The sequence below is a fragment of the Cervus elaphus genome, chromosome 4, assembly GCF_910594005.1.
Source record: "Cervus elaphus chromosome 4, mCerEla1.1, whole genome shotgun sequence".
Lineage (NCBI taxonomy): Eukaryota > Metazoa > Chordata > Mammalia > Artiodactyla > Cervidae > Cervus > Cervus elaphus.
The window spans coordinates 8,304,693-8,322,357 of record NC_057818.1 but is presented as its reverse complement, the minus strand read 5'-3'; the positions used below and the strand labels follow the sequence as shown (position 1 = coordinate 8,322,357).

General features: G+C 44.2%; 1 protein-coding gene across 4 annotated transcripts in view; it reads left to right on the top strand.

The window, feature by feature from the left end:
- Nucleotides 1-17,665, top strand: part of MAF (MAF bZIP transcription factor) — a 347,057-nt gene that overhangs the window by 2,133 nt on the left and 327,259 nt on the right. Inside the window, exons 2-3 of one of the 4 annotated variants that reach the window (XM_043898115.1) lie at nucleotides 11,941-12,001; nucleotides 12,095-15,727. In XM_043898115.1, coding sequence (XP_043754050.1) covers nucleotides 11,941-11,974 — 34 coding nt within the window. In that variant the 3' untranslated portion in view covers nucleotides 11,975-12,001; nucleotides 12,095-15,727. Of the gene's footprint in view, nucleotides 1-4,160; nucleotides 10,670-11,940; nucleotides 12,002-12,094; nucleotides 15,728-17,665 lie in introns of those variants that run through there. The other 3 variants (XM_043898118.1, XM_043898116.1, XM_043898119.1) reach the window with 3 other exon arrangements.

Genomic DNA, 17,665 nt, shown 5'->3' with positions numbered 1-17,665 from the left:
CCCCCTCCCCTCCCGAGCTTGCCCCCAGCCCGCCCCCAGTTGCCCCCTGCACACACACATACACACATACACACACACACACACACACACTGCTCCGAGATGATGGTGGTGGTGGCGGCTGTTTTTGAGTCGGGGAGGGGCTGGTGGTCTGGCTCATGGATTGCCAATCTGAAATTCTCCATAACTTGCTGGCTTGTTTTTTTTGTTTGTTTGTATTTTTTTTTAACATCCCCCCCCCCTCACCTTTCACTTGCTCAATGTTCAGAGATCTCAACAGAGTTCCTCATGCTCACCTTTGAAGCCTGCATCATTCACATATTTTTTTTTCTTCTTCAGTTCATGAGCTGGTGTTCATTTTCTGTGTGTGTGTTTTATTTTGTTTGGATTTTTTTTTTTTTTTAAGAACTTTGAGTTTTTGGAGCTTGCTGTGTTGCCCCTATCTCGACCCCCGCCCCCATCCTCCACCCTCACTCCCTTGCCACCCATCTCCTTTGAGATTTAAAGAAAAAAAAAAAAAGGCTAAGTTTTTTTTCTCCTCCTGAGTTCTTCATATGAGATTGAGCTTGCAAAGGAAAAAAAAATGTGAAATGTTATAGACTTGCAGCGTGCTGAGTTCCATCGGGGTTTTTTGAGCATTGTTATGCTTAAATAGAGGGAAAAAAAATCCTCATGAACCTGCCACAATCAAGCCTGCATCAAGCTTCTGGGTGTGACTCCTGAGTTTTGGTCCTTATGATGCCAAATCTGAGAGTTTAGTCTGCCATTAAAAAAAAAAAAAACTCATTCTCATCTCATGCATTATTATGCTTGCTACTTTGTCTTAGCAACAATGAACTATAACTGTTTCAAAGACTTTATGGAAAAGAGACATTATATTAATAAAAAAAAAAAAAGCCTGCATGCTGGACATGTATGGTATAATTATTTTTTCTTTTTTTTTCCTTTTGGCTTGGAAATGGACGTTCGAAGACTTATGGCATTGGCATTCATACTTTTGTTTTATTGCCTCATGACTTTTTCAGTTCAGAACAAAAAAAAAAGTGCAACCCTAGAGCCTTCTTCCCATGAAAGTTTGCATCTGCTCCAAAACTGCTTTTGAGTTACTCAGAACTTCAGCCTCCCATTGTAAATGCACTGAAGGGGTTCCTTGTCAAAGATGCCAGAATGGGTTAAAAATTTTAACAAGGCCAACAGTAAAGAACTCTTAATGTATTCTTTTTAAATGAGAATGACCACCCCATTGGGTGGACTAAAATTGTGCTATTGCCGAAAGCAGTCTAAAATTTATTTTTAAGAGAAAGAAATCTGCCCCATTATTTTTGGTTTGTTTTGTTTTTATTTTTTTTGGCTTTTGGTCATTGTCAAATGTGGAATGCTATGGGTTTCTAGTATATAATTTAATTCTAGTTTTTATAATCTGTTAGCCCAGTTAAAATGTATGCTACAGATAAAGGAATGTTATAGATAAATTTGAAAGAGTTAGGTCTGTTTAGCTGTAGATTTTTTAAAAGATTGATGCACTAAATTGTTTACTGTTGTGATGTTAAGGGGGGTAGAGTTTGCAAGGGGACTGTTTAAAAAAAAAGTAGCTTATACAGCATGTGCTTGCAACTTAAATATAAGTTGGGTATGTGTAGTCTTTGCTATACCACTGACTGTATTGAAAACCAAAGTATTAAAAGGGGAAGCACCCCTGTTTATATCTGTAGGGGTATTTTACATTCAAAATGTATGTTTTTTTTTTTTCAAATTAAAGTATTTGGGACTGAATTGCACTAAGATATAACCTGCAAGCATATAATACAAAAAAAATTTGCAAAACTGTTTAGAACGCTAATAAAATTTATGCAGTTATAAAAATGGCATTACTGCACAGTTTTAAGATGATGCAGATTTTTTTACAGTTGTATTGTGGTGCAGAACTGGATTTTCTGTAACTTAAAAAAAATCCACAGTTTTAAAGGCAATAATCAGTAAATGTTATTTTCAGGGACTGACATCCTGTCTTTAAAAACAAATGAAAAGTAAATCTTACCACAATAAATATAAAAAAATCTTGTCAGTTACTTTTCTTTTACATATTTTGCTGTGCAAAATTGTTTTATATCTTGAGTTACTAACTAACCACGCGTGATGTTCCTATGTGCTTTTCTTTCATTTTCAATTCTGGTTATATCAAGAGAAAGAATAATTACAATAATAAACTGCATTTTTTTTTTTTGATTCTGTACTCAGTTTCTTAGTGTGCAGTTTAACTGGGCCCAACTCTGCATTAGAAGTTTGAAAGGCATCCTTTTCTCTAGAGGTAGGAGTAATGAAGAAGTAGGGAGGCAATAATTCAGGGTGAAACACAGGCTGTTTGGTTAGTGCAGTCCTTCTAATAATTAGTAACATGTAATGTAAATGTAAATTGCGATCTCTGTAAATCCCCCTCCCCCTCAAAGTTTTCAGTTTTTAAATAAGTTGAGACACCATTGCCCTGCTGGAAACAAACAAACATGCCAGCCTGTGAGCAGGGCCTTCTCGGCCTCGTCCGAGCGACTGATCCCCCAGCAGCGTGCCCATCTGGAGAGAAATGAGCCCAGAAAGAGGGCATTGGCAGAGGTGGCTTGGGCACATATGCATTCGGTGGTCAAGACAAACAGTTCTTGCCTTTTGGCTGAAACTGATTATTTTTCTTCTTCCCTCACACGCCATGATTTTCTTGTTAGCAAGGCCTGACAAGATTTCACATCAACACTTTGAACACATCAAAGTTGTTGGTTTGTGTTTTTAACTTTGAAGGTCATTTGTCTTAAATAGGAAAAAGAAAAATCCTCCTCTCACTTACAGAAGTCCAAGTATATATCTGGGTTTAAACTGTGTTATTAAATCATATTTCCCTGTGCAAATTTAGCTGAGGGCATCTCCATGTAGCTGAGCTGGTAATGATTGCAAAGCACCTTAGCTCCTGGAATAGGAGTGAAAAAATAATGCCTGATTGAAATAAAAGCTGTGTTTTGATTTATTGGTGTTTTATCCCAACACAGGTTGTGAGTGGGGGCTCCCTGAAAAGATCGGTCGGAGAGTCTGGAGCCACCTTCACTAACAGCACTGACCTATTTTAAAAATGACACAAATTCATGCAACTAATGTTACAAATTCGTGCAGTTTGCATTCTTCATCAACTTCCCCTAGATCGCTAATAGGCTGTTAGACAAAGCCGACACTGTTTTGAAGATAGAGGCCAACACAGTGACTTCTGTTTTATTTTCTTTTCTGTCCTTTTAAAAAAAAGGAAACAAAGATAATATTGCAACTCTGAACGAAGGCCTGATTTTGAGGAAAGCAGGTTGTGCTTGGCGCTGATGAGTTCTGGCCGGTGTATCCGCCTCCCTCCCCTCTTTCACAGAACACGAAGACAGAGGCTAACAGGGCATTTTGACCTTTCTCTCACTGTTAGCTTGGATAGGGACCCTGAATCCACACTTCATTTTGCTTTAACAGATGTCTTAGTAAACCTTCTTCCATGTGCTTGAACTTAGCTGTTCTTCTCTGCTTCAGAGATTTTTTTTTTTTTTGGTCTGATCCCAACGAGATTTGCAGTCTCCCACTGTAGAAGCAGAAATGGATGTATCACTTAAGAGAGCCCAGCATCTGATGCAAGATTTCAGGCAAACACATTTTCCAGATAAGAGTGACCAGGATGGAGTTATTATAATTATCTCATGGGAAATGCCACTTCAGAGAAAAATACAGTGGTCCAACAATTAAGTGTTTTGATAGGACCCTACAAGGCAGTTCAATATAATAAGCAGGTTTTGGACCCAAATATGAAAAACACAAAGTGGCGTTGGCAAAAAAAAAAAAAAGGTGATTTTGGTGGCTGCCTTTAAGAGAAGTTTAACTCCTAACAAAAGGCATTAGAAGAAGTAACCATATTTGGGGGAAAAAATTCCTAAAAAGATTTGAAATGTAATGTGTGGTGAACACAAATACATGCTTTTTTTTTTTTTTTTTAACCAAAAAATCCTAAATCCTGCCGGAGCGCCCTTATTACAAATAGGTCTGTAATTTTTGTTGTTGTTGTTTAAATCATGTGAGGAAATGTAGCTTTCCCTTCACACTGCATTTGAGGCTTTGTCTAAATAGTGTTAAAATTCCTTTCATTCCAAATGCAGAACTGAGCCCACTCACAGGTCGGAGCCATCTGTGGGACGTACCACATTTTGGAAGCCCCAAGATCATGTGCTTTACCCGTGTAGTCACAAAATGAAATTTACATGAGAATTCTAATTATTATTATTATTATTACTGTCTGCAGTCATGAAAAACAGCCAACTCTTGACTTCTGTTTAATTTCCTTTTTTAAAAAGAGAATAAATGATTGTGTTAGGGAGGAAAGGTATTACATGTATAACCTCCACGCTAACTGTGCCTTGTGTCTGAGGGTCTTAGGTACAGACCCACAGGAAACATGCTGGTGCTTCTGACTTTACCACGCGCCAACCCAAATAGACTCGCTTATTTTCAACCTGTAATATCTCTTAAAAAAAAAAAATCCACTGAAATTTACAAGATATATCCAATGGTATAAAGGGAAGTGTCCCAGAAGGTAACAGCCAACATTTTAAAAGCCTAGGGTAGACATGCACACGCTAAACAGTACTTTTTCACGCTTCATTGTTTCTCTGGCAGATAATTTTACTAAGAAGAAGAAAAAAAAGATTTGATTCCCCTCCCCAAGCAGATGCCACGGGCAGAAGCTTTAGCAGAGCCGAGCACCCTGGTTTCCTCTCGGGCCCTGGATAGTACTGTAATTATCAGTGATGTCAAACGTGGTCATTCATCAGGCAGAGCCATAAGTGAAACTAGTTAGTTAAGTACACCCGTTCCGTGGTCTTTTCTTCCCTCCCCCTTCTCTGCTGTCAGGCAGCCACAAAATCACTTCCCATGTTTCCTTTTTTTTTCCCCAGAACCATGTAATAATTTTTTACAATGTATCTGACACATTAATAGACTGACATCAAATAGGCAGAGGTTCTACTTCCTGTTCTCAGTGAGGAAATGATGTCTAGATGATCATATTTATTTGCCTTCATGCCATAACCACCTGGGCTTTCAACAGAGGCCATTCCAATGGGAAATGCCTTATTTATTACCGAATGTGCAATTCTAAGGTTCTGATCTTTTTCTCCCTTATACCTTCACCCCAGTAGTTTTTATTTACACCCGTCAAGTCGAGATATTTCTGCTCTTAAATAGGACCTCTCCTTGCCAAACCACCAGCTTTCAGGCTAAACGCAGTGAGCAGGGGCAAATGGTAAGCAGCCTTGCAAATACGGGGTGCAGCTGTCCCGGGAGCCGAATTCCCTACATGTCCTTGTCTGAGATGACCCAAGTGGCTTCTGACACATTCAAAGTTTCGCGAGTTCCGAAGTTGGAAGGTTTTAGCTGTTGTCTTTATATTTTGGTTTAGGCCAGCTTACTTTCGTATTCACCCTTGACTTGATGAAATGCTCTCCACCCGCCATTCTAGGCCGATCAATATATTTAAAAGTTTGCTTGCCACATTTTTGCCTGTTGGTAGTTAAAGACTAACCGCCATAGGTTGGAAGGTCCATGAGTGACAAACTTTAGCCGGCTAATTTCCATGCCAGTAAAACACACAGCCAGGCTCGGAGACCTTACTTCTTATATAAACGTGAGATCAGAGAGGCTAGGAAATCTGATTCACCCGCTTTAGACTGCTCATCTGCCAGGCTCCCCACTGCGATTTACTTTCATTTGATTTACTCTTAAATTTTGTCCCTTTTCTTTGAAGAAATAAATGCCTTTGTTTTTACAGCAGAGACATCTACCATGAGAGGCTATACTTTTCACCACTTCTGATGATTCCTCAGGAGGCTGAATGAATAATTTGGAGTCGGTGCCTTCCTTGTTGTCAATAGGAAAATGAGAGACACTTAAAGTTTGTTTTCTCATCGCGGGCCCATCCCAAATTTAAAAGATGTCCCGAGTCCAACACTAGGCAGACAGGAGCCCAGGGAGGTGATCCAGCCCTTCAGACCACCAAACGCTGATGTGCGTGTTTGTCTGTTTTTGCGTGTGTTTAAAAGCAGAGCTGGAGCCTTCAGCCACCTTTCGATAACACTGCTTTTCTCACTTTTGATATAAATCTTCAAAATCTAGACATCACACAGCCCCAGAAAAGGGGAATCCTCTCCAAGCCTGGCTCCACCCGGGGCCCGTGAACAAACCCAGCTCTGTCTGGGCATTTTTTTTTTTTTTTTTTTCCTCCAGCGGGGGTAGGGGACAGAAGTGAGAGCATTTCAGTCTCCCAGGCTGTCTCATGACTGTCAGGGCATAAAGGAGTACAGTCCGGCCACAATGTGGGAGCATCTTTACCCTTTCGAGAGGGACACAACAAAAAACAAAGCAAATCAAATTGCTCAGCACGAAGGCGTAGCAAAACCCGCAGCTCCCCGCCCGTCCCTGTAAGCATCTGTGGGAGGTGAGAAATGAGGGACGCCAGAGAGAACTCTGATGCGGACTTCGAAGGCATGTCACCCAGTGTACACATTTGCACGCAGGTGCAAGCCAGGTTCAGCTGTCCATTTCCTCCCTGTATGTTCACATGTGTTTCTGTTTTGAAAACAATTTTAGAGCTCGAACCCCAATTAAGAGCTCAGAGGAAATTGTGAATGTCTTAAGTGTGGGGCATTTATGGAACATATCAGCCTGTGACTTTGCCGTGGGGGCGTTTGGGACCAGTCGGATGTGTTGTGCCCATATTTCTACGGTCACCGCAGTAGGTCTGATGGCATCGTGACAGTTTCATTGTTTAATTTTGAAAGCCCTTTGTGTGTTTTCTCTAACTTTGCCCAACACAACAAGGCTAAGATAGGAAGAACACATCAGCGGCACACAGAAATTGGATCTTTCAATGTAAGTGCATCAGAGTTGGATAGTTTTAAGAAATTCACAAAATGCATTTTCCACAGAGAGGCTCTGATTGGAATGCACAGTTCTCAACCCAAATCATAACCATTTACCAGGCACCTCTTCCCCGTTCAACACACAGTTCCTTTTCCTTCCCTTTCTTTTTGTCAAATAACTATTCCGCCCCCCCCCCCCACCATAATTAGGACTTCGGATTGCAAAATCACATTCCTCCCTTCTCCACAGATTCTTGGACCTTTAGTTATGATTAGAAAGGGGCATTAATTCAAGAAGGGAGGATGAGGGAGGGGTGGTCTGTGGAGGTTTGGGAGAGGGGGGAGAGGAGAGGAAACAGTTCTGTGCTCACCCCCACACCCCCTTGGCCCCCACCCAGCCTAGGCCTGCCTGGGTGTGAGTTACACACCAGGGATTTGGATTCTGAATCTATTCTAAATATTCTGATCACCAGCCTTGAGTGTTTCCAAGCTGAGATTCCAAAGAATGGTTTTTCCTTGCGGTTGGTTCTTTCGGGTAGGAAATAGGCGAGGCCACAAAACCTTTGTAGAAATGGGAGAGGAGGCGTACCACCCACTCCGTCCCTGTCCCAAGAGAATGCTGAAAAGGAGGCCGTGAAGGGGGCCCTGAGCTGAAAACCTCGGCCAACAGAGCCGTGTTCCCTTTTGCCCCCCACATTTTTCCTTGTTCTCCATGCCTTCGTCCACTTCCAGAAGCCTGCAGAAGTGGGTTTCTGGTCTGCTTTGGGGGATTTTTCCAGGAAGCAAAGCAGACCAGAGGAGCAGAGGGCAGCTAGCTGGTCTACAGGGGCTGGGCTGGGGTCAGGGGTGGTGGTGTCACTAACAGAGACCCACCTTGGCTTATGACCCCTGATCGCCAGGGGTCAGCTCTAGGTCATTCCCGGGGCCCCTGCTTCCCACCAGACCGGATTTATTTGCAGGATGACTGACAGGCCGGTGGCAGACCCTGAGGTCCCCAGCATCCCTGAAGACAACTGCCACGTCCTTAGGTCCAGGGCCTCGGCCCCTGAGCGCCTGGTCCCTGGCCCATCCCAGTGTCCTGTCTGTATTTCACGCCTGGTCACCAGGGCCATCAGAGACTCAGAAGTCACTGCGTTGGACCAGAAAGCAGTCACCTAAGCTGGGGCTTGGGGCCCGTTAGCTCACTTCTGTGCCAGGCCCGGGGCAGACAGAGGCTGGGATGAGGAGGAGAGCTGGCAGGTGGCCGTGGCGTGTCTAAGCGCGGCTGCAGCTTCTGGGGCCCCTTCACCCTGGGTAGCCCTGCCCACCGAGCTGTGCTCTCCACCCGCCTGATACCTTGGCCACCGCGGCGGGTGCAGAAGGACAGGGCTCGCGGGGTGGGGTCCGGCTGCCCCCACGTGCCCCAGGCCCCAGTGGCACCCCGGGGTGGGGAGTGAAGGCTGGGGACTCTGCCCGCCAAGCTGCTCCCCTCTGAAATGCCCAGGCCCGCACCTGCACCCGGGGCACCACCGCGGGCGGTCATTCCCAGTTCGCCCGGGGCCCAGCCCGCTTCTTGGACGTGTATTGGGATTTGGTTCAACTGTTCCAGGAGGACCACCCGAGCCACAGTGGGGGCCTCGGGGATGTGAAAATGACCTGCTCTGCTGAGTACAGGGGTGGGCGCATGGAGGGAGGAAGCAGATTCAGCCCTAAAACGCTCCTCCTCCACTTGGGACCCCCCACACCACACTCCAGCCGCCCCAGGAACCTTCTGGAAGTAAGATCTTCAGGTCCAGGTCATTTGGTTTTTACTCTATTAATTTTCTGGCCCATTTTCCAGATCTAGCTTTATTTTATTTTATTTTTCCCCTTCTCTGGTTATAGACAGGGTGAAGAGGCAAACGAAAAAAGGAAGGAAATCCAGATAACCTGCTTTAAGTCATTCTAGAAATCTCCATACTATATTTGGGATTTGCCTTGATACAGTTTGATGCTTATTGTAGGGGAAAGCCACTCAAGCAAACTTCATTAGGATCTCACCCATAGCTCAGCTAGAGGGGCTTGCTTGGATTCCTGGGTGGCTGCCGAATCTCAGACACTCAGGAACTGTCTGCAAAGGACAAACTTTAAAATCACTCATTTCAGAAAAGAGCCCTTCATGCGGGATTTTTTTTTTCCCCCTTTTAGGGACCTTCAGTTTTTTGGATCCTTGAGTGCAAAGTAATTAAGCATCTCTGCACCTTCTTAAATAAACTTCCCCCTTTCCCCTTCTTCTTCTCTTAGGGAAGGATTCATAAATGTGCAGATAAATATGGTGAAAGGAAAGCAAGGGTCTCAGCGTCTGAGCCGCTTTTACATTGTCAGATTCCACTAAAGTCCTTTTTGCCAGGATGGGGGACCTGCAGTAATCATTCTCAGATGAAATCGGTTAAAAGATGGTGGTTGAATCTGTTTTCAGGCGGGGAACCCAACATATTCTTTCATCTGCCATTTATCTATCTTATCTCCATGTGATGCTCTTTAATACATTGTAGAGGGGGGAGCTATTAAAAGATGAATATGCAGTTTCCGCATCGGGACATACTAATGAGCACACGACAGACTTCCTCGGTCTCCTCCACGTGTTGGTAGGCGGGAGCCAAACCGAGCCTAAATAGTCAAAGATGGTCTTCCCATAAAACCCTGGCCGGGCTTGGCATGACTCAGGGCAGCGAGGAGGTGCGTGCTGACCGTCTCTGTGTTCTCAGGGCGCCCTGTCCGTGTTAACTCCCCCTGCACTGTACCGCTAATGAGACCTTTTCAAATCTTCCTTGGAATATCACCGCACATTCCTATGCTATTTAAAAAGTACCATTTAATTGTTAGGCAAATAGATCCCGCTCGTGGAGGCTCTGTGCTAGCAGATGGCCCGCCTGGACTGCACCCAGTGCAGTCCAGCTTGAGAGTCTCCTCTCTACTCCCAGGCGAGGTCCCCTTGCCCCCACCATTCTTCCCTAGTGACTAGGCTGGGTGAAGGTGATGAGGACAGAACCCGGCAACGGCTTCTGGACCCTATTCGTGTGTGCGAACTGAATCTCTCTCCCCTGCTTTGGAAAGTAAATGCCTTGATAACAGGATGGGTTCCCCAGGTGGCCAGAGAATAGAGGTCATCTTGAGGAAAATGACACCAATGATCTAAAAAGGACATCTACTTTATGAGATTTCAGGCAAGATGCCAAATATCACATTTAATGAGGCCCGATTCTTTTTCTCCAAAAATAACAGAGGCTATCAATGAGCTGGTCAGGAAGGCAAAGGGGAATTTTTGCAAAGTCTCCGTTCAATTATTGCTTTGTAATATTGTTCTAAAATTGAAGAATGCTTCACAAGTCTATGATGTCATGTAAAATATTCCTTGCAGAAGCTTAACATATGTTTGCAGTGCCCCAAAGGAATTAAAAATATTCCCTCCACAATCTCTGAAGCTTTTATACTCTATTCAGTTGCATTTCAAACAGAATCTGTTGTTCCTAAAGGTTTTTTGTTTTTTTTTTTTTAAAGTAACATTATATGGGAAGTTTTGTTTTGTCTTTTGTTTGTTTTTTGAGATTAGCCATTTGAACTTGAAATGGAGAACAATTGATATCATGGATAACACTTCCAGGTTTTATAACTTCAGTATGTTTCTTGTTTCTTTTTTTTTTTGGCATAGAAATAATATATTTGGCAAAAGATTAGTATATACTCTGACATGAAAAAGAGCAGTTTGTGCCATAACGTTTAAAAAATCATTTCTAACATGAAATGTGGATCAAAGCCCATAATGTATTTGGGACAGCTCTGACAGATATGAGTCCAAATTTATTTATCTGTGTTTTAATGCATAGTCAGACTGTTTAGATAAAGGACATTGGAAAATTGTTAGAGAGTTACACTAAATGAAAACTTAAGTAAAAGATTCTATCCCAGTTACAGCAGCCTAGATATTTCAGCAGGTGTATGTGTCATGTGTATTTTTTCACACCAATTGTAAAGTAATTCAAATAAAAATGGGGCAGATTAAAGAAGAATAACTGAATCTCCACACTGGCAAAAAAATTAGATTGACTTACTGGTTTATCATAGTTATTGTACACAGATTTGTTGTAACCATGTTGAATTTTTTAAATTAGATTTTAAATATATTTTGACAGTTTGCGCTTGTAGAGTATGGCTAACTATATGGAGAAATGACAGGTCTGCTTTGTTATTAAACTGCTGTCTGGAAAATATTGGACTCCGTACAGTAAATGATAATTATTTTGCCACTTAACATTAGTACAGCTAATAGCAATAAGGGGTTTTTGAACCATAGAAAGCTAAACTACTTTGAATTACTGTGCTTTGTTATTCACTGTGAAGCAAAAAAGACTTTTTTTTTCTAAAGCAATCTCATTTTCATATTACCGTTCTAAGCATTCCCTGCTACTAATTTAAACAGAGTGGAAGTTAATAAATAAAAGAGTGTTCTCTAAATGGTTGTATTTGTTAAGAGAACGTCTACGATTAAGGTCAGCAGTACTAGCAGAGTAGACCCTGTCTGTGGAAGAGGAGGGGGGAAGATGGAAGAGAATCCGGTCTAGGTAATGAAGCCAGGGAGAAGTAGACCAGTTTGGTTCCCCAAGGGATGCTTAGTCTGTGAACACTTGGGAGACACCCATCAGAGACCTTTCAGTCCTCATCCACTGTGAACCCAGGATCACTTGATTCTCTGAGCTGAGGGCAGCTTCAGGGCTGATGCCAGCTGCCAGGCCAGTGGACATCACGGTCTCCACCTTCGCAGGATCAGAGGCAGGGTGGAGGGGGGGTTGACGCAGCACGCCGCGCTGTTCTCTTCCATGCGAACCCTTCCTCTGGCAGGGCTGAGACCAGGCTGCCAAAGCAAGTGGACCTAAGTTCCTCTTCTTCGGCTCTCACTGTGCCCTTCTCATAGCTAGTTAGGCGGCCTTGAACATGCTGTCCTTATAAAGCCCTCTTCGTGGTTATTAATGACCCTTTGTTTATTTTAATATATTTACTGAATCAGGTACCCAAGGGAATCCTCTACATCAGTGATGTGAAAATTCCTGTTGCCCGAAGTCAAAGAGGTACATCTTGATTTCTGATTTGCATGTGCTTGTTTTAATGCATCTTCCATGAGGGAGCGAGCGAGCGAGTGAGGAATGCGGATCACTCTCCAGGTGTGAAAGCCTCCTGCTCTCGGAGCCGTAGTGTCTGGGTTTCACGCGTACATCGGTGGTGATGCCAGATGCTGAGGAGAAGGCTGCCGACTGCGAGACCAGCATGCATGCCTTCCTGTCCTGTTGTCATCACGGAGGCGGGGGTACAGAGCTCTCGGCCAGTCTGAGCGGATCTCAGACCTTCGGCCTGAACCAGCAGGAGTCTCTTGACTCCCAAAGAGCTGCCCGGTCTCTCTGCCTGAATGTCAGACCATCTGGGCGAATCTGTACCATTAGAATCCGTGGTCGCTGGCCGGCTTCACATAACCATTCCAAATTTACAGTCTCCTATAACTCACTCCATGCTCACATTTGGAAAAGTTAGTGTAATTTCAAAGCACATTGTGTCCCTCCTCTGTGTCCAAATGTGAGTTTGGAGCAACTCCCCGCTAGGCTGAAGGAGGATATGGGGGTCAGAAATCTGATTTTCATTGACAAAAAAAAAAAAAAAAAAATTAAGCTATTTAAATGGGTTTTCAATTACAAGGTTCCCAGGGTGAATTTAATTATGAATCTTCCTCATTTGGAGAACCAGACCAACACTCTTACACCAATAATTATTTAGCATTATGGTTTTATGTATTCCTGTTACCTCTTATTGGCTAATGGAATGAAGTTTGATTTTTTTTAAAATGAAATTTGCTTGCTGAGAAATTTGCATGCAATACAGCTTTTGGTTTAAGTCACACTGTCAAATTGCTACTCTTTGCCAAGGAGACACTTTAAGAATACAGTGAATTGAGGATGTCAGAAAACAGACCCACATTTTCCCCCCACTCTTCAAACATGGTATCTGATTACTTACTTTTACATACTGTTTTTGGGAAAGTCTTTGAGTAACTGGACTGTGACTGTTTAACATGATTTCTTTCCTAGCCTTAAACAAAATTAACATTTTCTTTAATAGTTCTCATATGTAGATTTTTAACTGAGTGTATACCATTGGGATTAATTTGTGTGTTCTTGTGTGTGCATGCTGTACCTAAACTTTATCCCTTTCTTCTCTGACTTTATAATTGCAGTTTGAAAGCCATCTATTAAATAGGATGATCTAACCCACCGGGCAGGTTTTGTTACACTGAAACCATCCATTCTGAGCAAAGAGTTAATGAACTTTTAAGGCAGGGTTCACACGGGTCTTGACCCCCCCGGTAATATTTCATATAAGGTTACTGGTGGGAGAGAAATCAAATTTCAGCTGTGAACATGATTGACAGGTGAAAACTGGGAAGAGAGAGGCATTTGGCCAGATGGGGACGTTGGGTAGGAGAACAATTCCTCAAAGTTACTCTGTGATATTAGATATTATAACCGGATATATGAAAAGTTTAATATGTGATACTCTTGGGAGAGTTACTTAGTTTGTTTTCAGAAAGTCACTTTGGTTAAGAGATTTCAGTCCTGGAAGCCAGAAATGGGCAACCAGTAGTTTTCTGCTCTCCTGTTGATTTCTGTTATGTACAACTTCACGGCTTATTTCTGGCCATTTTCTAGATGAGAGTCTGAGAATTAGATTAGAAGCCATTTGAGGAGGCATTTAGTTACCTTTTATTTATTCTTAGAAACATAGTCTAGATTATATTATGGTTCTTGGTATTATTACAAAATAGTGATCCTAAGGACTGTCACCAACAGATGAAATGCTCCATTTCTGTAGCATCTCTTGATCTTAACATTTTCTAGTGCATGCTTCAGCTTAATACACGCAAGTCTGCCCAAGTGCGTGATTTGTCAAGGTCGTGCCTTCTAAGGAAGGACTTCTAACATGCCAAGACAACAGTGCTCTCTGATGTCAGTTTTTCCATGGTAGCACCCCTGGGTCAGGTGTCACATTAGCATCATTGCCATGGAAACAGGTGATGATGTTGCGTGACCCTAAGGCCAAGGGTGGCTTTGGAATTCACCTCAGAGGCTGTCTCTTAGGGTGAATTGTCAAAAGGAGATTAACAGCTACTCATAGCTTGCACCAAAATTGAAAGCAGGTAGGCCTTTAATACATGCTCTTTCGTCTTGTGTGCTGAAACACTAATTTCAGGGGGAGGTGGTGGACCTGAGCCAGCTGATGTGTCTGCTCTACCGTTACAGATGTTCCTGACATTCTCTCAGACCCACCTGGATGCATCCGAGCCTTAACAGAGCCGCCCTGGGCAGGGCAGGTGGGACGCACACACACACACACACACAGGGCAGAGGCCTGTTTGTGGCTCTCCCGCTGCCCGTGGGAGATTCCTAATGGAATCTGTATAAACAGCTCTGCCCCGGGTTCTAAGTGCCCATCAGGTTTTCTCTCTCCCCAATCTCACAGTTAGCTGGAAACGTTTTATGCTGACTGTACCATCGCCAGTGTGAATTCTAACCAACGTAAGGGAGGCTTTCCTCTGTTACGAGCTGGGTTATAAACAAAAACACAGTAAAAGGACTCCGGAATCTCGTTTCTATTTTGTATAACGTGTCCTCCCACATTGCTGCCCGTGATCACCCAGAAATAAAATGCAAGCATGGATGCCTGATGTCCAGTGTCCATGTGGGCTCCTGAGCACAGCTGTTTAATTCAGACATAGAATTACAGATGCTGTTACCGTTATTTCCCTCGCAGAGTCCATCAATGTATTTTAACAGAAATGGTGAATCAGGTGTTCTCAGGCAAAGGCCATGTGAAGCACACAGAACACAAATGTTCCCTTCTCATTGCCTGTGTTTGAAAAGCCCGCGTGAGAACAGTGGCTGGTCTGGACCCTGGCTTCACTGCAGACCCTTCAGGGCCTCTCAGTACTCAGCTTGCAGAGTAAGTGCCCCACCACGGAGGACAGCAAAGAGTGGGATGCTGTCTGGCATGCAGATTTGGAGAGTGGACCAACCCCTCAGAGATTCCAGGAGTGTGTCTTAAGCAGATGACATCACAGTATGTGCTGGCACTGAGAAAGGAAGGGGAAATAATTCTGTTTAAACTGTTTTAGTACCGGGGCTTCCCTTATCAAATTGTTTGTTGTTGTTGTTTGTTTAGATAGCCACCCCCCTTCCCACACAAGGCTGCTTAATGTCCTTTCCGTGGACACTGGCCCCACTAGTGAGCAGGTTTAATCAATCAATTATGGCAAAGCAAGTACAGGGCAACCAGCTTAATGAAGTCCCATTATTTTCAGTGATCCTTAGGATGCTATTGAAGGGGCTATCTTAAAAAAAGAAATATTATGCATTCATTTGGTGGGGGCAGGCGGGTGGGGGGGGAGGGTTTTTGCACACAAGTATAGCACTCGTTATTTAAAACAAAATGATGCTTCTGTCAAGAGCATTCCTTCTAAAAGCACACATTCAGTCACCTGCCAGAATCTCAGATTTATTGCTGCCGTTCACAGATGCCAATGTTGAAACTCTCTTCGCCTCCAGCTTGCTGAGTCTTTCATTTCCTCGATCCAAAAATCACTGTAAAGTTGTTGTTTAGTGTCTGCATTTTTTGCTTTTCCTGGCACCTAATGAAATTATCAGCAATAAATGAGCTATGCAGAAGGGTTGGTTTTGCTTTTATTTTTTATCCCCCCCCCTTTTTTTTTTCTTTTTTGCAGTATTTGGAAAATGCTGGGACAAGGGTAAGCCAGTGGCAGAATTCAGACTGCCTCTCTTTCCAGCATCTACGGGAATAAAGCCATTAGCATTTATATCATTTCAGATGGGAATTAATACTGGGGAAGGGAGGGGGAGGGAGTGTCAGGTGTTGAGTGGGCAAGTCAGACCAGCTGTGGGAACTACAGTTATTGTCACTGGAGACAACACAGCCCTGACCTCCAGTATAAGCTGCTGGAAGATATTAACATCTAATTATCAAGCCAGGGGTGCATCTTACACCTTAATCACTGGTGAGGTGAAAGTGACCAAAAAAGAGGAAGGGAGTTGTTCTCCATGCTCCTTTCAGCAAGCATCCATCCTCTAATAAGGGGTCATCCACTTGCAGCAAGTGACGATTTCCTTTTAGTCCTTTCAGTCTATAGAAAAGCACAGTAACTTCATTTGCTAGCAGGTAGGCAGTGGAGGTGAGAAGCGAATTGATCTGAAATTGACCCTGAGGTCACTGCCTCCTTTAAATTGGGTGCTACAGACAAAAGTTTCTTTTCTTCTTCTCTGGCTCCTGCCAGCAGCCAAGCAGTCTTCAGTCATTGGGGTGGGGGGTGGGGAGACTGTTAGCAATTATTTAAAGGGATTCTGACACCAGGGTTGAACCCCTACCCCAAACTTAATCCAAGTGGAGACCTTTTTTTTTACGGATAGTGGTTAATTAAAGGGCTTGAGCCTCCCCTGATGGTGTGTCTCTGGCTTGTTTATATTTTAAAATGAGGTTCATTCCTGATGCACAAGAAATGGCAGGGGGAAGCTGACAGCCGGGGTCTCTTACTGGGCTGACTTGAATAGGGAATAGAATTTTCTGTTTCCTTTTACATTTTCTCTTCCTTATTTCACCCCCGCCCCCGCCCCCTTTCTAATGGAACCATTAAAGTCCTTTCCAAGCATCTTGGGGTGCATAGATACGTCTGACAGTGCTGGAAATCCTGCGCTGCTTTTCAGAAGGCCAGGGGACTCTGCTGGGCACGCAGGCCTGGCCTTGCTCTCCGCCCAGCGGTGAGGGTCGCCAGGAGGGAGCAGAAATCCCCTTCACCGATTTTGATCTTCTGGACCCCAGTTGAGAAGCACTGTCTCGTTCCTTCGCTTCAGTGGGTAGTGCCTACTGGCGTTCTGTCCTGATGCTCAAAGACTATTGCGTTACTCATTTTCCCCAGACTACCGCCCCCCCCCCCCCGCCCCCCGGCTTTCTTATTCTCCTTCTCTTTTTCTCCTTTTAAAGTCCCGAAGAGAAGCAGTTCCTCACCACTGCGTTGTAGAAGGAAAGCGCACGTGCTTTGTTGTTTGGAGATCTGGATCAGAGCTTTCCCTCCCAGGGAAGGAGCAGTGGTTTGGGACAGGACAGGCTTTCTGGGGCTGCCCTGCGGCCCGGGAGGAGAGCTCCCAGCAGCTGCTAGAGATCCACCACGCATGCGCACGCGAGGCCCCGAGGCATCACTTTCTTCCCCGGGAGGCAGGGCCTTCCCACGTGCTTGGCGCTCTGCTGGTCCAGTGAAGCCCGTGGACGCAGAACGCACTGCTTTCAGAGTCTTCCCCAGCTTAGTTGTGGGGGATAAAATTCTTGGTAAAAAATGGGATGCGTTCGAAACACTCTCGTCTCCATGGGGACCCTGGTTAATTAAAATGTTACCTCCGTTGGCGCTCCTCTGCTTCCCCTGTAGCATCCTGAGCAGCCCTGGTGGAAAACGCCCCAAGGTCCCTGTAACCAAAATGCACGTGACCCGTACGTGCGGTAAACCCTCCCTGCACGTGTGTGGGCGAAGAACCCGCCCAGCTCCCAAACTGCAAGGTCTTGAGTTGCTGTGTTCGGGCCTTGCCACCGGGTTCCTGCTCCAGAGCAGGTTCCCTAGTTCTCCAGAGCTTGGAGCTTTCAGCAGCAGCAAGCACTGTGACGGTCACCCAGCTCCCCACAGGAAAAAG